General features: G+C 37.9%; 1 protein-coding gene and 1 non-coding gene across 2 annotated transcripts; both read right to left on the reverse strand.

The window, feature by feature from the left end:
- Window positions 1–392: 392 nt before the first annotated feature.
- LOC148553399 (uncharacterized) lies at window positions 393–20,204 on the reverse strand. The gene is made up of 2 exons (XM_088494817.1): window positions 20,150–20,204; window positions 393–1,285 (listed from the first exon to the last, which is right to left on the reverse strand). Exons 1-2 carry the CDS (start codon window positions 20,202–20,204, stop codon window positions 393–395), a joined length of 948 nt encoding a protein of 315 aa, XP_088350943.1.
- On the reverse strand, window positions 7,167–7,274 carry LOC148553400 (small nucleolar RNA R71). Its single transcript, XR_015892835.1, has one exon. It is a non-coding gene; the product is annotated as a small nucleolar RNA R71 (small nucleolar RNA).
- Window positions 20,205–22,644: the final 2,440 nt, after the last annotated feature.

Raw genomic sequence — 22,644 nt, forward strand, 5'->3', positions numbered from 1 at the left:
TTGAACTCATCTTTGAACCTCCACCAACGCTTGGACTTCCAATAAGCTTTAACATCTCCAAATAAATTCACCAAGCCGTGATGAAGTTCTCCACAAGCTTTGAGCTCCCAAAGTTGATCCTCTTGTATGCCCGGATCCCAAATCTGGTTTCTACACCCGTCTTGAAGTGGATCACCATTGTCCTAACCGGGTGGCAAGCAATCCGAATGTTCACTAGTTCTACCCTTGCATCTAGTTCTTGAAGTATCAACCTTGATGAGCCTTGATTTGCAACTCCAACCACTAAACATCCTTCTCTTACGCTTAATGCCACAAAGCTTCCTAAGTTGGCCATCCGTTTCAAGAATACCATATTCAAGTGGGAAAGTAAAGCAAATAGAGATAAGTCTTACCTACTCAAATGAAGGAGTAGATGACCACCTAAGTAGAGAAGTCTCCAACGTTCTTGACAAAGCGTACTCAACTCCTGTCCACCCTTTCTGAAGGACGTCTGCTTCCACATCATTCTCAGACTCAATCAGGGAAGGGTCTTCATATTCGTGGAGTTCATTTGCGGATGTAGATTCATCACTAGGAGGAATTGATTCTTGATCCTCATCACCAAGGGAACTTGCTTCTTGATCTATCCCATCCAAGTCTTCATAGGGAATATGCCATGGAGGTTGTGCACTAGCCTTCTTGACATCAATTTCAATCTTCTTGGAGGAATACTCTACAACTCTAGATTCCCATGGAGGTTCAGCATCTCCTAAGTCTTCAACCACTTCTTCCTCTTCAACTATTATAGCTTCCTCCACTTGTTCCAATACAAAGTCATGTTCTTCATTGTCCACCGGGGTTTCTAGTGTCTCCTTCATGCTAGGCTCTTCTATTGATTCTCCACATGTAGCCATGGGATTACTTTGAGTGTCCAAATGTTGGGAAGCTAATCGATTTACTACCTCAGTCAAGGTAGCCGTGAATTCCAGTACTTCCCTTTTCATCTCTCTTTGCCCTTGAGGAAGAAAACCAAGAGTTTCATGCATTGAAGATTGAGGTGGATATGAGGGCTCATTACTTGAGAGGAAAGATTTATGATAAGAGGGTGGTTCATCATAATAAGGATGTGGTGGTTCATCACTCTCCATCTTTTCCACTTGTTGCACAACACACTTCAGTTCCTTGTTCTCAAGTTGAGATTCTTTAGCCATAAGAGCTTCATGTGCTCTTCGGCATACCACTCGCTCCAATTGATGAATGGTTGCTTGAAATCGATCCAATGTTTCCTTGAGACGATCTTTTGATTCTTGTTCCGCTCAGATTGCATGATTAGGATCATATGGCTCTTGGGTTGATGGATATGGACATCGTGTATATAGAGGTGGTGTTTGGTAGTAGGGAGCTTGTGAGTATGGTGGTTCAAAGCTACATTGAGGAGGTGGTTCATAAGCATATGGTGGTGGTTGTTGACAAGTACAATAAGGACTACCACATCTATTAGATTGATATGGTAGGGCTTGTTGGTAACTACAAGGAGGTCCACCATATCCATTGAATTGATGTGCACCTCAGAATGGCTTTTGCTCATAGTACGTTGGTGGGGGTTGGTTGTCACGAAAAGGTCCACCATAACCATGGTCTTGGGATGCATCGTAGAATGGTTGTTGCTCATGGCACATTGGAGGAGGATGTTGCCGAAAGGGTTAATCAAATCCTTGTGGCTCCTCCCATCTTTGATTATCCCAACCTTGATGCATGCTCCTATTATAGCTTCCATTCCCTACGCATAATTTGAACCAAACTCATAGCCAAAGGGGTGAGAATTCATAGTAACAAAAGAAAGTAAAAACAAAGACTAATAAGAAAATAATGAGAATAAACTTCTAAAACTAGAAACAACTAACAAAGAAACAAAAAAAGCAAAATTATTCACAATATTCACAATAACCAATAATAATGCACACGTTTGCAATTCCCCGGCAACGGTGCCATTTTGATGAATGGATCTTTGACGGTTTAGAATTCATAATAAATTCTCGTTGCTAGTATAGTTTCTAAACCAACAAAGAATCCTTTCATACAAAAATTTGGTTGTCACTAAAGCAAACCCAATAAAACTAAACCGAAGTATTAAAACCCCGGGTCGTCTCTCAAGAAATTGCAGGGAGGTGTGTTACTTATAATTGGTTATGAGATTGTATCTTTCTAGGGTTTTTAAAATAAGGAATAAGGAAAGTAAGTTGCAAGAAAGTAAATTAAAAACTAGAAAAGCTCTTGGCAAGGTATGAGAATTTGAAATCCTATCCTAGCTATCCTTATCAATTGTGACATCAATTGTCCATTGCTCCCACTTAGTTAACCTCTAACTATGAAGGAATGTCAAGTGGATGAATCAATTTGATTCCTCAAGTCCTAGTCAACTCCTAAGGAAAGACTAGCTTTAGAGGGATCCAAATCAACTAGCAACTTTCAATTATCAATCAACAAAGGAGTTTGATAACTCAAGAGTCTCCAATTACTCAACCAAAGCCAAGAGGAGAAAAATCAACACTAAAATCCAATCAAGCATTCTATCAAATACTTGGAAGGCATAACATGAAAGCATAGAAAAGCAATAATAGATAATAAAATCCAAACAACCAATTGAAAGCATCAATAACATAATTTGAAGAAAGAAATCATAAATATGAAATACCTCAAATTACACTAAATAGAAAATCAAATCTAACATGAGATTCATAAACTAAAGTAGCAACACAAAGTAATCAATAAGGTAAATAAATAAACTAGAATGCTAGAAAAAATAAGAGTAGAAGAGAAACTAAATTAAACTAAGATAGAAACCTGAAATTGAAAATAGCTAAACCTAAGAATCCTAAAACCTAGAGAGAGGAGAGAGCTTCTCTCTCAAAAAAACTACATCTAAAATCTAAAATTATGTCAATGAAAGTTGTGTGAATGAATGAATGATTCCCCCACTCTGTATCCTCTAATCTGTGTTTTTTGGGCTTGGAACTGGGCCAAAATTAGCCCAAAAATCTCCCCCAGCGTTTTCTACAATTTTTGCACGTGGCGCATGTCACGCGTACGCGTACGTCACGCGTATGCGTCGCTGAACTTTTGCAAGGTCACGCGTACGCGTGATGCACGCGTGATGAGCGGATAATTTATACGCTTTTTGGCATTATTTTTTACATAGTTTTTAGTATGATTTGATTAGTTTTTAGTATATTTTTATTAGTTTTTAATTAAAAATCACATTTCTGGACTTTACTAGGAGTTTGTGTATTTTTCTGTGATTTCAGGTATCTTCTGACTGAAAATGAAGGACTTGAGCAAAAATCTGATTCAGAGGCTGAAGAAGGACTGCAGATGTTGTTGGATTCTGACCTCCCTGCACTCAAAGTGGATTTTCTGGAGTTATAGAAACCTAAATGGCGCGCTCTGAATTGCGTTGGAAAGTAGACATCCAGGGCTTTCCAGCAATATATAATAGTCCATACTTTGCCCAAGTTTAGACAATGCAAACTGGCATTTAACGCCAGCTTTCTGTCCTATTCTGGCATTCAACTCCAAGGTAGACCTCTACACGTGAAAGCTTCAATGCTCAACCCAAGCACACACCAAGTGGGCCCAGAAGTGGATTTCTGCATCATTTACTCATTTCTATAAACTCTAGTAACTAGTTTAGTATAAATAGGATTTTTTACTATTGTATTCAGAGTCTTTTGACCACCTTTAGGGTCTTGGTTATTCTAGTTCCCCCTCTGGGGCCGAAGCCAATGAACACCATTATCACTTATGTATTTTCAACGGTAGAGTTTCTACACACCATAGATTAAGGTGTGGAGCTCTGATATTCCTCAGGAATTAATGCAAAGTACTATTGTTTTTCTATTCAACTCAAGCCTATTTCTTCTCTAAGATATTCATTCGCACACAAGAACATGATGAATGTGATGATTATGTGACGCTCATCACCATTCTCACCTATGAACGCGTGCCTGACAAACACTTCCATTCTACATGAAAGCAAGCTTGAATACATATCTCTTAGCCTCCTGATCTACGATCAGAGTCTTCGTGGTATAGGCTAGAATTATTGGCAGCCATTCCTGAGATCCGGAAAGTCTAAACCTTGTCTGTGGTATTCCGAGTAGGATCTGAGATGGGATGACTGTGACGAGCTTCAAACTCGCGAGTACTAGGCGTAGTGACAGATGTAAAAGGATTATTGAATCCTATTCTAGCATGATCGAGAAACGATAGATGATTAGCCGTGCGATGACAGCGCATTTGGACCATTTTCACTGAGAGGACGGGATGTAGCCATTGATAACGGTGATGCCCAATATACAGCTTGCCATGGAAAGGAGTATGAATGATTGGATGAAAGCAGTAGGAAAGCAGAGTTTTAGAAGGAATAAAAGCATCTCCATACGCTTATCTGAAACTCTAACCAATGAATTGCATAAGTATCTCTATCCTATTTTATATTTTAATTATATTTTAATTATCAAATCTCCATAACCAGTTGAATCTGCCTGACTGAGATTTACAAGGTGACCATAGCTTGCTTCAAGCCGACAATCTCCGTGGGATCGACCCTTACTCACGTAAGGTTTATTACTTGGACGACCCAGTGCACTTGCTGGTTAGTTGTGCGAAGTTGTGAAAAAGCACTAAGATTATGAACGTGTGTATTAAGTTTTTGGCGCCGTTACCTAGGTATGAACAATCACGATTTCATGCACCAAGTTTTTGGCGCCGTTGCCGGGGATTGTTCGAGTTTTGACAACTGACGGTTCATCTTGTTGCTCAGATTAGGTAATTTTATTTTAATTTTAAGTTTTTGTTTTTATTCTTTTTATTTTCGAAAAATTTTCAAAAAAATAATAATAAATTATTATATGGCTTCAGAATTTTTAAGAATGAATTCTAGAGTTTTACGATGATCTATTGAAGTCTGGCTGGCTGTGAAGCCATGTCTAATCCTTTGGACCAAGATTTCAAATTATCATCACAAGAGTCCGTGGACTCCCATCTGATCAGCTGTTGAATGCCTGATTTGTATGTTAAAGCTTGGCTGGCCATTGGCCATGTCTAGTCTTTTGGACCAGAGCTTTCACTAAAAGCTTGGCTGGCTAGTAAGCCATGTCTAATTCATGGACTGGAGCTTTAGACTAACATTGCATGATTCCTGGAATTCTCATTAAAAATTTTGAAATCCTTATTTTTCTTTTCCAATTAACTTTCTAAAAATTCAAAAAAAAAATTATACAAAAAAATTAATAAAATCATAAAACCAAAAATAATTTTGTGTTTCTTGTTTGAGTCTAGTGTCAAATTTTAAGTTTGGTGTCAATTTCATGTTCTAATTTTTCATAAAAATTTTCAAAGCCTCATGCATAATGTTCTTCATGATCTTTAAGTTGTTCTTGATGAATTTCCTTGTTTGATCTTTGCATTTTCTTGTTTTTGTCTTTTCTTGTTTTTCATATGCATTTTTGAATTATTAGTGTCTAAAGTTTTAAAATTTCTAAGTGTGGTGTCTTGCATATTTTTCTTTTCTTAAAAATTTTCAAAAATAAGTTTTGATGTTCATCTTGATCTTCAAAGTCTTCTTGGTGTTCATCTTGACATTCAAAGTGTTCTTGCATGCATCATGTGTTTTGATCTTGAATTTTCATGTTTTGAGTCATTTTCATGTTTTTCTCTTTCTTCATTAAAAATTAAAAAATAAAAAAAATTCTTTCCCTTATTCTCTCATAAATTTTCGAAAATTTGGTTTGATTTAGTCAAAAAGTTTTTAAATTTAATTGTTTCTTATGAGTCAAATCAAATTTTCAATTTAAAAATTCTATCCTTTTCAAATCTTTTTCATTTTTTCTTTCATAATTTCGAAATTTTCAAAATTTATTTTCAAAATCTTTTTCTTATTTCCATTTCATATTTTCAAAATTAATGCTAACAATTAATGTGATTGATTCAAAAATTTTAAGTTTGTTACTTGCCTAGTAAGAAAGGTTCAATCTTTAAATTTTAAAATCATACCTTTTTGTTTCTTGTTAGTCAAGTAATCAACTTTAATTTTCAAAATCAAATATTTTTGAATTTCTTTTTCAAATCTTTTTCAAAATAAATGTGAATCACATCTTTTTCAAAATAAATTTCAAAATATTTTCTAACCTCTTATCTTTTCAAAATTGATTTGCAAATCTTTTTCAAATTAATCCTATCTTTTTGTTTGATTCGTATCTTTTTCAAAACTACTTAACTAATTTTCTGTCTCTAATTTTCGAAAATCACTAACCTCTTTTTCAAAATTTCTTTTCATTAACTAATTATTTTAAATTTTAATTTTAATTTTAATTTTATTCCTTTTCGTATTTTCAAATTCTAACTAATATTTAAAATAAAAACAAAAATATTTATATTTTATTTTATTTAATTTTCGAATTCTTCTCCCTCTCATCTCCTTCTATTTATTTATTTATCTACTAACACCCTTCTTTCACTCAAAAATTCGAACCCACTATTCTCCTCTGTGTTCGAATTCTTATATTTTCCTTCTTTTATTCTTCTCTTCTTATACTCATATAAGGAATCTCTATACTGTGACATAGAGGATTCTATATTTTTTTTTTCTGTTCTCTTCTTTTTCATATGAGCAGGAACAAGGATAAGACCATTCTTGTTGAAGCTGATCCTGAACCTGAAAGGACTCTGAAGAGGAAGCTAAAGCACAACTCTCTGGAGAAAATCTGACAGAAATTTTTGAAAAAGAAGGAGACATGGCCGAACCCAACAATAATGCAAGGAAGATGCTTGGTGAATTCACTACACCAAATTCCAACTTACATGGAAAAAGCATCTCAATCCCTGCCATTGGAGCAAACAATTTTGAGCTAAAACCTCAATTAGTTTATCTGATGCAACAGAATTGTAAGTTTCATGGACTTCCATCAGAAGATCCTTTTCAGTTCTTAACTGAATTCTTACAGATCTGTGATACTGTTAAGACCAATCGGGTTGATTCCGAGGTCTACAGGCTTATGGTTTTCCCATTTGCTGTAAGAGACAGAACTAGAATATGGTTGGACTCTCAACCTAAAGATAGCCTGAACTCTTCGGATAAGCTGGTCACGGCTTTCTTAGCCAAGTTCTTTCCTCCTCAAAAGATTAGCAAACTTAGAGTGGATGTTCAAAACTTCAAACAGAAAGAAGGTGAATCCCTCTATGAAGCTTGGGAGAGATACAAGCAACTGACCAAAAAGTGTCCTTCTGACATGCTTTCAGAATGGACCATCCTGGATATATTCTATGATGGTCTGTCTGAATTATCTAAGATGTCATTGGACCATTCTGTAGGTGGATCCATTCACCTAAAGAAAACACTTGCAGAAGCTCAGGAACTCATTAACATGGTTAGAAATAACCAGTTCATGTACACTTCTGAAAGGAATCCTGTGATTAATGGGACGCCTCAGAGGAAGGGAGTTCTTGAAATTGATACTCTGAATGCCATATTGGCTCAGAATAAAATATTGACTCAGCAAGTCAACATGATTTCTCAGAGTCTGAATGGATTGCAAGCTGCATCCAACAGTACTAAAGAAGCATCTTCTGAAGAAGAAGCTTATGATCCTGAGAACCCTGCAATTGCAGAGGTGAATTACATGGGAGAACCCTATGGAAATAACTATAATCCCTCATGGAGAAACCATCCAAATTTCTCATGGAAGGATCAACAAAAGCCTCAACAAGGCTTTAATAATGGTGGAAGAAACAGGTTTAACAATAGCAAGCCTTTTCCATCATCCTCTCAGCAACAGACAGATAATTCTGAGCAGAATATATCTAGCTTAGCAAATATAGTCTCTGATCTATCTAAGGCCACTCTAAGTTTCATGAATGAAACAAGGTCCTCTATTAGAAATTTGGAGGCACAAGTGGGCCAGCTGAGTAAAAGAGTCACTGAAACTCCTCCTAGTACTCTCCCAAGCAATACAGAAGAGAATCCAAAAAGAGAGTGCAAGGCCATAACCTTACTTGGTGTGGCCGAACCCAGAGAGGAGGAGGAGGACGTGAATCCTAGTGAGGAAGACCTCCTGGGATGTTCACTGACCAATAAGGAGTTTCCCTTTGAGGAACCAAAGGAATCTGAGGCTCATCTAGAGACCATAGAGATTCCATTGAACCTCCTTTTACCATTCATGAGCTCTGATGACTATTCTTCCTCTGAAGAGGATGAAGACATCATTAAAGAGCAGGTTGCTAAATATCTAGGAGCCATCATGAAGTTGAATGCCAGTTTATTTGGTAATGAGACTTGGGAGGATGAACCCTCCTTGTTCACCAATGAACTAAGTGCATTGATAAGGCAAACATTGCCTCAGAAGAAACCGGATCCTGAAAAGTTCTTTATACCTTGTACCATAGGCACCATGACCTTTGAGAAGGCTCTGTGTGACCTTGGGTCAGGGATAAACCTCATGCCACTCTCTGTAATAGAGAAACTGGAAATCTGTGAGGTACAAGCTGCAAGAATCTCACTAGAGATGGCAGATAAATCAACGAAACAGGCTTATAGATTAGTAGAGAACCTATTAGTAAAGGTTGAAGGCCTTTACATCCCTGCTGATTTCATAATCCTAGACACTGGGAAGGATGAGGATGAATCCATCATCCTTGGAAGACCCTTCCTCGCCACAGCAAAAGTTGTGATTGATGTGGACAGAGGAGAGTTGGTCCTTCAACTAAATGAGGACTACCATGTATTTAAGACTCAAGGTTCTCCTTCTGTAACCATGGAGAGCAAGCATGAAAAGCTTCTCTCACTGCAGAGTCAACCAAAGCCCCACAGTCAAACTCTAAGTTTGGTGTTGGGAGGCCATGATAAACCCATATTTCATGAGTTCTTTTGTGCTTAATTTGAGTGATTTATACAATCCTTCATCTACTTATTCACATTAATTGCATGGTTTTACTTTCCCTTCCTTATTACGTCATATTGTGAAAAACATGTTTCCTAAGCTTTAAAAATTAATTATTTTAATTACCTTAATTTCCATTCGATGCCGTGATTAGTGTGTTGAGTAGTTTCAGATTTTCTAAGACAGAATGACTTAAAGGATGGAAAAGGAAACATATAAAATGGAAGGAGAAAGCAAAATGGAGCTTCAAGGAAACTGGTATCCACGCGATCGCATGGATGACGCGATCACGTGCCAGAAGCGAAGATGCAGCGACGCGGCCGCATGACTGACGCAACCGCGCGACCTAAGCAGAACGCATATGACGCAGTCGCATGACTGACGTGACTGCGTGGCAAAGAAAAGCTCCGAATGATGCGACCGCGTGGCCCATGCGGACGCGTGACAGAGGCCACCTATCAGAATTTACAGAATGCGCCCCTAGCGATTTCTGAAGCCCTTTTTCGCCCAGATCCAAGTACATACAGCATAGACCAGAGGTTATAATGTGTGGGAATGCACCCATTCAAGAGGGCTCGCATATTTTACTTTTCAATGATTTAGATTTAGTTGAGAGGGAGATCTTCTCCTCTCTCTTTTAGGATTAGGATTTAGGATTTCTTCTTGTTTTAAGAGTGACTCTCAATCCAGGTTTTACATTTCTTTATTTTAGCTTCCTTTTACTTTTTATTTATTCCAGCACTTGAATTGATCAGTGAATTTATGAATTTCTTCCATGTTACAGACTGTTATTTGAATTAATGATAATTGAGGTATTTTCAGTTCATGATTGTTCTCTTTGATTTAAGTCACCATTGCTTCCCATCTAAGGATATTTTTATTATTCTATCAATTTTACTTTTTCCCCTTTTGGTTCTGGTTAAGGATTCAGTAACTCAACAGTTATTAAACTCAACATAATTGATAATCGTTATCTTGCTAATTGAGCTGAACTTAAGTAATCCCAACCTTTTCTTAGGAAATAAATAGGATTCAAAGGTCAATTTAATTAGTCCCTTGACTTTCCTTTGCTTTAGTAAAGGTTGACCAAGTGGAGTTTAGATTCAACTTTCATTATAGTTGAGCGAAATAACTACGTTGGACCTCCAACTTCTTTTACCTTACCAAAAGTCTGCTTTACAGTATTTATTTATTTTAATTGCCATTTACTTTACTTGTCATTCAAATTACTTGCTTCTCATCTTCTAAACCCTGATTACAACCTTTATAGCCAATAATAAGAACATACTTCCTCGCAGTTCCTTGAGAAGACGACCCGAGGTTTGAATACTCGGTTAACAATTTTTAAAGGGATTTGTTACTTGTGACAACCAAAACGTTTGTATGAAAGAACTTTTGAAGGTTTAGAAACTATACTTGCAACGAGGATTTATCCGCAAATTTCTAGACCACGCAAAAGTTCTCTCATCAGGCCACAACCAAACTCTATGTTTCGTGTTGAACCCCCACATTCAAACTCTAAGTTTGCTGTTGGGAGGACCCAACAATGCTCTGAACATCTGTGAGGCTCCATGAGAGCTCACTGTCAAGCTATTGACATTAAAGAAGCGCTTGTTGGGAGGCAAACCAATGTTATTTAATTATATCTATTTATTTTCCATTGCTATTTTATGTTTTCTTTAGGTTGATGATAATGTGAAGTCACAAAAACTACTGAAAAATAAAAAATAGAATAAAAAACAGCATAAAAAATAGCTCACCCTGGAGGAAGAGCTTACTGGCGTTTAAACGTCAGTAAGAAGCATCAAACTGGCGTTTAACGCCAGAAAGAAGCATCAAGCTGGCGTTAAACGCCAGAAACAAGCACCAGACTGGCGTTTAACGCCAGAACAGAGCATGGAATTGGCGTTAAACGCCAGGAACAAGCAGCAAGCTAGCGTTTAAACGCCAGACATACATTCTAAGGGCGTTTGCACGCCTAATTGGAGCAGGGATATTAAGTCCTTGACCCCTCTGGATCTGTGGACCCCACAGGATCTCCACCTACCCCACCTCTTTTTCTCTCCTCTTCACACCTTTTCATAACTCTCTTCCCCAAATACCCTTCACCAATCACCTCCATATCTCTTCTCCAAATACCCTTAACCACTCACATCCATCCACTCTTCCCCAAAAACCCCACCTACCTCCAAAATTCAAATTTTTTCCCTCCCAAACCCAACCCTAATGGCCGAAACCTACCTTCCCCCTACCCTTATATAAACCCCTCAATACTACTCCATTTTCACACATTACAACCACCACTTCTTCCCCTTGGCCGAATAGACTCTCTCCCTCCATCAAATCCATTTTCTTCTTCTTCTACTACTTTCTTTCTTCTTTTGCTCGAGGACGAGCAAACCTTTTAAGTTTGGTGTGGTAAAAGTATTGCTTTTTGTTTTTCCATAACCATCAATGGCACCTAAGGCCAGAGAAACCTCAAGAAAGAGGAAAGGGAAGGCAATTGCTTCCACCTCTGAGTCATGGGAGATAGAGAGATTCATCTCAAAGGTCCATCAAGACCACTTCTATGAAGTCGTGGCCAAGAAGAAGGTGATCCCTGAGGTCCCTTTTAAGCTCAAAAAGAGAGAGTATCCACAGATCCGACAAGAGATTAAAAGAAGAGGATGGGAAGTTCTCTCTAATCCTATTCAATAAGTTGGGATCCTAATGGTTTAAGAGTTCTATGCAAACGCATGGATCACTAGGAACCATGATCAAAGTAGGAACCCGAATCCAAATAATTGGCTTACAATGGTTCGAGAGAAATACTTAGTTTTCAGTCTGGAAAATGTAAGGTTGGTGTTCAACTTGCCAATGATGCAAGAAAACACACGCCCCTACACTAGAAGGGTCAACTTTGATCAAAGGTTGGACCAAGTCCTCATGGACATATGTATGGAAGGAGCTCAATGGAAAGTTGACTCAAGAGGCAAGCCGGTTCAATTGATAAGACCGGACCTTAAGCCTGTAGCTAGAGGATGGTTGGAGTTCATCCAACGCTCTATCATTCCTACTAGCAACCGATCCGAAGTAAGTGTGGATCGGGCCATCATGATCCATAGTATCATGATTGGGGAGAAAGTGGAAGTTTATGAGATTATACCTCAAGAACTCTACAAAGTGGCTGACAAGTCCTCCACTTTGGCAAAGTTAGCCTTTCCTCACCTCATTTGCCACCTCTGCAATTCATCTGGGATTGACATAGAGGGAGATATCCTCATTGATGAGGACAAGCCCATCACTAAGAAAAGGATGGAGTAAACAAGAGATCATGGACCTCAACATGAGCATGAGGAAATTCCTCACCATGAAATCCCTGAGATACCTCAAGGGATGCACTTCCCTCCACGAAACTATTGGGAGCAAATCAACACCTCCCTAGGAGAATTAAGTTCCAACATGGAACAACTAAGGATGGAGCACCAAGAACACTCCATCATTCTCCATGAGATTAGAGAAGATCAAAGAGCTATAAGGGAGGAGCAACAAAGACAAGAAAGAGACATAGAGGAGATCAAGAACACCATTGGTTCTTCAAGAGGAAGAAGACACCACCCTCACTAAGGTGGACCCGTTCCTTAATCTCTTTATCTATTTATTTTCTCTATTTTTTGTCTACTATGCCTTATGTCTATTTATGTTTGTGTCTTATTACATGATCACTAGTGTCAAAGTGTCCATGTCTTAAAGCTATGAATGTCCTATGAATCCATCACCTTTCTTAAATGAAAGATGCTTTTAATCTCAAAAGAACAAGAAGTACATGATTTCGAATTCATCCTTGAAACTAGTTTAATTATTTTGATGTGGTGATAATACTTTTTGTTTTCTGAATGAATGCATGAACAGTGCATATGTCTTTTGAATTTGTTGTTTATGAATGTTAAAATTGTTGGCTCTTGAACGAATGATGAAAAAGGAGAAATGTTATTTGATGATCTGAAAAATCATAAAAATGATTCTTAAAGCAAGAAAAAGCATTGAATAGAGAAAAGCTTGCGAAAAAAAAAGAAGGCGAAAAAAAAAGAAAGAAAAAGAAAAAAAGCAAGCAGAAAAAGCCAATAGCCCTTAAAACCAAAAGTCAAGGGTAAAAGGGATCCAAGGCTTTGAGCATCAGTGGATAGGAGGGCCCAAAGGAATAAAATCCTAGCCTAAGCGGCTAAACCAAGCTGTCCCTAACCATGTGCTTGTGGAGTGAAGGTGTCAAGTGAAAAGCTTGAGACTGAGCGGTTAAAGTCGAGGTCCAAAGAAAAAACAGAGTGTGCTTAAGAACCCTGGACACCTCTAATTGGGGATTTTAGCAAAGCTGAGTCATAATCTGAAAAGGTTCACCTAATTATGTGTCTGTGGCATTTATGTATCCGGTGGTAATACTGGAAAACAAAGTGCTTAGGGCCACGGCCAAGACTCATAAAGTAGCTGTGTTCAAGAATCAACATACTGAACTAGGAGAATCATTAACACTATCTGAATTCTGAGTTCCTATAGATGCCAATCATTCTGAACTTCAAAAGATAAAGTGAGATGCCAAAACTGTTCAGAGGAAAAAAGCTACTAGTCCCGCTCATCTGATTGGAGCTAAGTTTCACTGATATTTTTGGATTTATAGTATATACTCTTCTTTTTATCCTATTTGATTTTCAGTTTCTTGGGCACAAGCAACAATTTAAGTTTGGTGTTGTGAGGAGCGGATAATTTATACGCTTTTGGCATTGTTTTTTACATAGTTTTTAGTATGATTTGATTAGTTTTTAGTATATTTTTATTAGTTTTTAATTAAAAATCACATTTATGGACTTTTCTAGGAGTTTGTGTATTTTTCTGTGATTTCAGGTATCTTCTGACTGAAATTGAAGGACTTGAGCAAAAATCTGATTCAGAGGCTGAAGACGGACTGCAGATGCTGTTGGATTCTGACCTCCCTGCACTCAAAGTAGATTTTCTGGAGCTACAGAAACCCAAATGGCGCGCTCTCAATTGCGTTGGAAAGTAGACATCCAGGACTTTCCAGCAATATATAATAGTCTATTCTTTGTCCAATTTTAGATGATGCAAACTGGTATTTAACGCCAGCTTTTTGCCCTATTCTGGCGTTAAACGCCAGAAACAAGTTACAAACCGGCGTTCAACTCCAAGGTAGACCTCTACATGTGAAAGCATCAATGCTCAGCCCAAGCACACACCAAGTGGGCCCGGAAGTGGATTTCTGCATCATTTACTCATTTCTGTAAACTCTAGTAACTAGATTAGTATAAATAGGACTTTTTACTATTGTATTCAGAGTCTTTTGACCACCTTTAGGGTCTTGGTTATTCTGGTTCCCTCTCTGGGGCCAAAGCCATTGAACACCATTATCACTTATGTATTTTCAATGGTAGAGTTTCTACACACCATAGATTAAGGTGTGGAGCTCTGCTGTTCCTCATGAATTAATGCAAAGTACTATTGTTTTTCTATTCAACTCAAGCCTATTTCTTATCTAAGATATTCATTCACACACAAGAACATGATGAATGTGATGATTATCTAACGCTCATCACCATTCTCACCTATGAACGCGTGCCTAACAAACACTTCCGTTCTCTATGAAAGCAAGCTTGAATGCATATCTCTTAGCCTCCTGATCTACGATCAGAGTCTTCATGGTATAGGCTAGAATTATTGGCGGCCATTCTTGAGATCCAGAAAGTCTAAACCTTGTCTGTGGTATTCTGAGTAGCATCTGGGATGGGATGACTTTGACGAGCTTCAAACTCACGAGTGCTGGGCGTAGTGACAGACGCAAAAGGATTACTGAATCCTATTCTAGCATGATCAAGAACCGACAGATGATTAGCCGTGCGGCGACAGCGCATTTGGACCATTTTCACTGAGAGGACGGGATGTAGCCATTGACAACGGTGATGCCCAATATACAGCTTGCCATGGAAAGGAGTATGAATGATTGGATGAAAGCAGTAGGAAAGCAGAGGTTCAGAAGGAATAAAAGCATCTTCATACGCTTATCTGAAACTCTCACCAATGAATTGCATAAGTTTCTCTATCCTATTTTATATTTTAATTATATTTTAATTATCAAATCTCCATAACCAATTGAATCCGCCTGACTGAGATTTACAAGGTGACCATAACTTGATTCAAGCCGACAATCTCCATAGGATCGACCCTTACTCACTTAAGGTTTATTACTTGGATGACCCAGTGCACTTGCTGGTTAGTTGTGCAAAGTTGTGAAATAGAACTATGATTATGAACGTGCGTATTAAGTTTTTGGCGCCGTTACCAAGGAATGAACAATCATAATTTCGTGCACCAATGCGTGTGCATCGCTTAACTGCATGGCATTTATGGCAAATTGCATATCATTTTGAAGTATCGGATGTTAGCTTTTCAACGCAACTGGAACCGCCTCATTTGGACCTATGTAGCTCAAGTTATGATCGATTTAGTACGAAGAGGTCAGGCCTGACAGCTTAGCAATTCCTTCAATATCTTGTATTCCTTCTACTTTTGCATGCTTCCTTTCCATCCTCTAAGTCATTCCTGCCCTATAAACCTTGAAATCACTTAACACACATATCAAAGCATCGAATGGTAATAAAAGAGGATTAATAATTAGCAATGTTAAGGCCAAAGAAGCATGTTTTCAATCAAAGCATATAATTAGAAAGGAAAATGTAAAACATGTGAATTATATGAATAAGTGTGAGTTTAGTGGATAAAATCCACTAAATTAAGCACAAGATAAACCCTAAAATAGTGATTTATCAATCTCTCCCCACTTAAACATTAGCATGTCCTCATGCTAAGCTCAAGAGGAGCTATAAAGGAGTGAAGAGGAATGGTAAAACTTATGAAATGCAACCTATCTATATGAATGCAGCTAAATGCAAAAATACTTCTACCTTCTTAGTTAAAGGTAAACAAATTCTCCAAGAAAAACATAAATCAGATTCCACTAATTCAAATCACACAATAAGAGACAAGTAAACTTGTAAGAAGATAGCTCATGAAAGCCGGGAACACGGAATCAAGCATTGAACCCTCACTGGAAGTGTATATGCACTCTAATCGCTCAAGTGTCTAGGGTTAATTCACTCTAATCTCCTCTAGTCATGCTTTCTAATACTTTGTTCTTCATCTAACCAATCAACAAATATTTAATGTACAAATGCAAACATCATGAGGGCTTTTTAAGGTTGTAATGGAGCTAAGGTAAGGGTGAGGATACATGTATGGCCAACTGAGTTATACTTTGAATCTTTGAATAACCTAAATTCTCACTTAACACACACACATACTCTATATAATTCTAAAATCATGCCTAGCTACCTAAAATCTCACTTTTGTATATTTCACATACTCAGGCATCAATTTTTAATTCCATCACATGTGCATTGATCTTTTTATTGAACTTAACATTGGGGTAATTTTATCCCCTATTCATTTATTTCTTTTCTTTTCTCTTTTCTTTTTTCTCTTTTTTTATCATAAATAAAAACATAATATATCAATGCATATGGTTTTTCTGATTTCACATGAATAAGCACCCAAATTTCCAATATTTGTTAGTAAAAATACAACACATTCTCATCAACCCAAGTCCCCACATTTCCCACACTAAGTTGACACACAATCTATCTTAAGCTAACCAAAGATTCAAATGGGATAATTAATTGTTTTTCCGCTTAAGGCTAGTGATATGGTAAAATACAGAACAAATGGGGGTTAAGAAGGCTTAAAGTGGCAAACAAAGGTAAATGAAATGGTGGGCTATTTGGGATAAGTGAGCTAATAACAAATAATGGCCTCAATCATATGTATGCATGAATATACACTAAACAATAGACATATAGAATGGAACAAACCATAGATTGCAATCATAGAGAAGAAAACACACAAGAATAAAAATCATGGTTAAATAATGTAACCATATAATTAAGCTCAAAATCTCACAGGTTAAGTGTTCTTAGCTATAAACCATGTTCCAAATTACAATCTTCAAATAAGTTTAACAAAAAAGTTTTAATTTAAATTAGTGAAATGCTATATAAAGGGTCTTGAAAAAGAACTTATCACTCCAACCAAGTAGTGGTAGAAGAATATACACAAAATCAAACAAACATGCAATTAAACATGCAAATGCAACAACTAATTTAACAAGAAAAATTAAACATTGGTGTTGAAATAGAAAATAACTAACCCACGGAAGTCGGTATCAACCTCCCCACACTTAAAGATTGCACTGTCCTCGGTGCATGCCAAGATGTGCAAGTGGACGGGCTGCTACAACTGATGCATTTCTCCATAGATTGTGCAGATGGACTTGTCTGTCACTCCATTGAGAAGCTTCTCTTTTCCCTTCTCGGTGGCCATCCTGAAGGAAGAGGAAAAGGAAGAAAAGTAACCCAGAAATAAAGATAAGAAAGCAAATAAAGTATGGGCGGATTAATGCCAAATAATGAGGGTCTCAATTACATGGTAGCTACAACATGTAAGTGAGAAAACAATAGAAGCAAATGGCATATCAATAATGCAAAAAATTGCAACAAAGGGGAAGAGAGAGTGGGTCATGAAAGATAATATAAATTCATGTCAATGCAAAAGGAATACAGGTATCATAAAAAATTGGTATTGACAGATAAATAATATCACCAAACAATGTAAAACAAGTCACTAGGCACCAAAATAATACCATAAAAGATACAACAGTGGAATAAGAACATTTAACACCAACGGAGAAAATAATAAATGTAGAAAAGAAAATAAAAACATGAACAAAATTAAAATGCAAGGAAGAAAAGTATGCAAATGCAGTAAGTAAAAGAATTTAAAAGAGAATATGGATGAGAATGTAAAGAAATTAAAAAGAAGAAAGTAAGAAAGAAGGAAGAAAGAGGGAGAAATGATAAGAGAACAAGAAATGGACGCGACGCGCGAGCATGCATCACGCGTACGCATGAAAACTAAAGAAGTAAGTGTTGCACACGCGTACGCGTAGGTGGCCAAACATGCGCACTGACGAGTGAGCATCGGTCACACGTATGTGTGACTACTCGCACGCTTCCAGTACAGTGGCCGCACAACTCTCTATGAAATTCACGATTTTATGTTGTTTTGATGCCCACGCGTACGCGTCCTTGACGCTTACTAATAAGTCAATCTTTGATGCAATATTGTGACTCAATTTAGATGGATTCTAGCACACGAACTAACACTTAAGCATCAGAATAGCATACTTTTGTGTTTGATCCCTAATTTGGACTTAAATGTGAAAACATGCATTTTTGTGCTTAAATCGAGTAATTTAATTCCACTTTTATGCCATTCGATGCCGTGATATATTTTGTGAGTAATTTTACGTCATTTTGGCAAGATTGGCTAAGCAAAAGTGGAAGAAAGCATGTAGAAGGGAGAACAGATGAAGAAAACAAGGAAAAGCACACACAGCAAGGTGTGCGTGCGCACAAGCAAGCGTGCATACGCACAAGACCGCATCAGCCAAGTGTGCGTGCGCACAAGCCAGCGTGCGTACACACAAGAGGAAATTTCCATGCGTGCGTGCACACAAATACCCGTGCGTACGCACAGGAGCCAAAATAGCCGAGTGTGCGGACGCACACACCTGTGCGTCCGCATAGGTCCCTGCACGTGATTTCATTCAAGAAACGCGTGCTGTGCGATTTTGGGGGCCTTTCGCCCAGTTTTGGAAGCTCCAATGCTGAAAGGGAAGTGCTATATCAAGAGGGATTGAAGCCATATGAAGGCATTAGAGTAGAAGGCCACTTTTTTACATTTTTTTGCATAGTAATTAGGAGTTGGAGTAGTGTAGAGTAGAGAGCTCTCCTAGGGTTTATGTAGTTTCCATGTTGCATTTTATAGCAAACTTAATCTTGGATTTTGATCATCTTCAATTGTAAGTACTCTTGATCTTCACTTTAATTACATTACCTTTGCCTTTATTTTCTTATGGTTCAAGCACTTTGTTTATAAATGCAATTTTGAGTTCTTGAAGTTTTGATTGATGAATTTAATGTTTTATGCTTTCTTTATGTTTGATTTCTTGTTTATGTTTGGTTTTGTTGATAGTTGGTTATAGTTTCAATTTTACTTTGCAATTTTCTCATGTTTTACTTTTATGCACACAAGGTGTTTGTGAAAATGCCAACATTAGAATTTGAGTAGATTTTTCCACCTTGGCTTGAGGTTTGAGTTCCTAGGATACTAGAGTCATAATTTCTGACATTTAGTGGTAATTCTTGGGTAGTTAGTTGACTCTTGTTTCCATTGACGCTAGCCTTTTATCAACTAGTTTGGTAAGTTGGCTAGGACTTATGGATTAAGGTCAATTATGCTTGCTTGACTTACCCCTCGATGGTTGGGGTTGACTAGGCAAGATCGACTCATCATAATTACCATAGGTGTGGTTATAGCGATGATAGGATTCCTTGGATCCTCATTCCCAAGTCAAGGCTCTATGTTTCATTTATAGCATTTTCACTAGTTTTGACCTTGTTTCCTTTTACTTGCGTTAATTCCAATTTTTGGTCATTGCTTAGTTCTTTCATTGCTTAGTTCTTTTAATCTTTAGTTATTTGATCGCACAAAACCCCTTTTTCCCCCTTAACAAAAGAAAGCGTAACACTTCCAATTGCGTCCTAGGGAGAACGACCCGAGGTTTCATTACTCTCGGTTAATTTGAATTAGAAATATTAAACTTTGATTTTGAGGATTATTTGTTGGTTTGGACTATACTACCAACGAAGAATTTTGTTTTGCTATTTCTGAACCATCGTGATCCATTCCATCAAGTTTTTGGCGCCGTTACCGGGGATGCAATTGAGTGCTATCTTTTGGTTGTTGTAAATATGTCCATAGTGTAAATAGCTTACTTTTTCGTTATTTGGTTGTTTTTGTTAATATTTGGGTGTCAATTTTTCTTGTTTGTTGATACCTTTGGCTTTTATTTTCTACTTTCTCTATGAGATATCACCCTTGTTGCTTGGAGCTTGGTTGTGAGTATTTTGTAGGGTACAATGAATTCAAGTTGGGATGGATTCATGGAGAGGGAGAATCAATTAAGGGAGGAACCAATTGTGTATGAGCAACACTCATGGCAAACACCTCCCTCATGCCACAACGAGCCACACTCTCCCTTATATGAATATCAAACCCAAGGAAATGAAGGATACCCGATATACAACCCTCAACCACCAAACCTTCAAGCACCACCCTATACACCTCCATGGAATCAAAATGTCTACACACCTTGTTACCAACCATATGAACCACACCTTTATACACCACCTCAATACCCTCAACCACATGATGCACCGTCCAACTATAAAACCTTCCTCCCAACTTTTGAACCTTCTCTTCCACCCCAATGCGAAATTTTCTAACCCTTGCCCCAAGAAGAACAAGACCTTCAAGTATTCTTCCTAGAGCAAGAAGGGTTCCGAAGGAAGCAAGGAGAGTTCATGGCTACCATAGCCGAAGCGGTGAACCGCTTAGCCTCACTATGCTCAAGTAATCAAGACATTCCCCTTGAGGAATGTGGAGGAGCAACGAAGGAATGTAGTGAAGAGGAGAACGTGGAGCCTCAAGAGAAAGAAGAAAAGCTGGAACAAGAGTTGCAACATGAGGAGGAAGGTGGAGCTAGTGAACCAAAAGAGTTAAATGGAGAATTGAGGGAGTTTGATCAAGAAGAAGATTGCATCATCAATGATTTTTTGTCCACCTTGGTCAACCCCCTCAATGATCTTGAGGAGCCTTCCACTCTTGAGTTTGAGAGGGATATGGAAGAGCTTGAAAAGGCAGGTGAGGAAGAGGTGATCACCCAAGAAGTGGAAGCAATTGTGCAAGAGCTAAATAGGATAACTCCACTCCAAGGACAAATTGAGTGGGTAACAATTTCCTCCATGAGCTTCATAGGCCCGCATCAATTTGCTCTCTTGGAAACGGATTATCAACTAAAGGTGCTTCTTGGAGTGTTACTTGGTGAAAAATTGGGTGTTGGTCTCCAAAGAAATTCAAAGCATGAATGGTGCAAGGTCCAACTGGGAGGAGTCCAACAGTTAAATGGGTGCTTTAAAGGTGCTTCAAGAGGTTGTTTATCCAAAGGCACAAGTAAAAGGCAACAAGAGGATGATAGAAAAACCAAGGTGTGGGATCCGGGCATACAATTCTACAACCAACAATTTTGGATCCCAATTATTTGCTTGAGGTTGCTTGAGAGCTTGATGTACCTTGTGTGGGATCTCGGAAGATTTGTGAAGAACAAACATCGGTGGCAACTCAAGGACGAGTGGAAGCACAAGCCACCATGACACAAGCTTCACTCAAAAGTCCAACTTGAGGACTTAAAACAAAAGTGCTAGGTGAGAGACACCCCACCATGGTAATGTCCTTCTAGCTTTCTCACTTTTACCTTTTGTTTCATGAATAATTGGCTATATTGCTTGTTTCATGGTACGTCCTGTGTGTGTGTACACCCTTTCCTTCCCACTGTGCGTCCACACCCCAAGCGTGCAAACGCACACTTCACCATGTATTCAAAAAAAAAAAATCTCGTGTGCCAGCCATAGCTCTATGCGCCGCACAGCTTGCCGCGATCCCTCTGGTCGCAGTGCACGCACAGGCTGTGCGTGTGCATCCAACCCCTTTCCTTCTTCTGTGCGTCTGCATAGGTTGTGATACCTCTTCTGCTCGCAGGGCCCGCACACCTCTGTGCGCGCGCATACCCCCCCTCTTCCTTCCGTCCGTTCGAACACAACCTTATGTGTCCGCACAGGTCTTTTCTCTCTTCTCTATTTCTTTCTTTCCTCTTCTTTTCTTTCTTTCTTTTATTTCTTCTTTCTTCCTTCTTTTTCTTCTTTCTTTCTTCTCTACTCTGGCAAAACTCCATCACCGTGAGCCTCGCCGTGGCTAACACAAGTGCCACTGTTGCCTATCCCTTTCTTTTCCATCCTTCACCTTTTCAATTTTCTTGTTTTCATCTTCCTTTTTATGCTTAGTTGCATGCTTAATTTTTGTTTCCTTTATTTAATTTTGGTTATTTAGTTTAAGACTGCTTAATTATCTATTTGTTTGTTGCATTGCAAGTGTTCAATTTTTTCATTTATGGGTTGTTGATGTTTGAATTTTTTCTTGAATTGTTGAATCTGTGCATTGCACTCGATGTGTTTGACATAATGCCTACATGAACTTTTTTTAATGCATGTGTTGTCGCAACCATGTGTGTTGGACTATATCCTTGATTGGCATTCTAATCATGATTATGAAGATATCTTGGAGTGAAATTTCAATAATGCACTTGTGGTTTTGAGTTGCTAACATCAAATGAATATGGACATTGATATTTAATTTCTTGTTTGGTGAAATTTTTAACAAGTACATATTGAATTTAGTGAATTGAATTGAATTGCTTGTTCATCACGATTTTTAAGTCAATATAATTACATCATGAGGTATTTGCTCTTTGTTTATGCTTTGTATTTGTTTGAGTTGACTTGACTTGATTTTTATTAAGACCGATTACTTTTTGTAGCAAACACCTTCCCATGTGATTATTGCCTTATTCCTAAGAATGAATAAGTAGTTTCTCTTCATCATTGCCTTGGTTATTATTTGTTGTGCTATTTTATCGCTCTTGCACTTTCACTTGCACACCTTCAATATCCAATAT

Source organism: Arachis ipaensis, chromosome B7, assembly GCF_059453495.1.
Source record: "Arachis ipaensis isolate K30076 ecotype BB chromosome B7, ASM5945349v1, whole genome shotgun sequence".
NCBI lineage: Eukaryota > Viridiplantae > Streptophyta > Magnoliopsida > Fabales > Fabaceae > Arachis > Arachis ipaensis.

Coding starts and splice junctions, on each gene's coding strand:
- LOC148553399 (XM_088494817.1), bottom strand. CDS start 20,204: ATGGAGGTGTATAGGGTGGTGCTTGAAGGTTTGGTGGTTGAGGGTTGT. Junction 1,286..20,149: donor GGTTGAGGGTTGTATATCGG/GTATCCTTCATT, acceptor GAGCGGAACAAG/AATCAAAAGATCGTCTCAAG.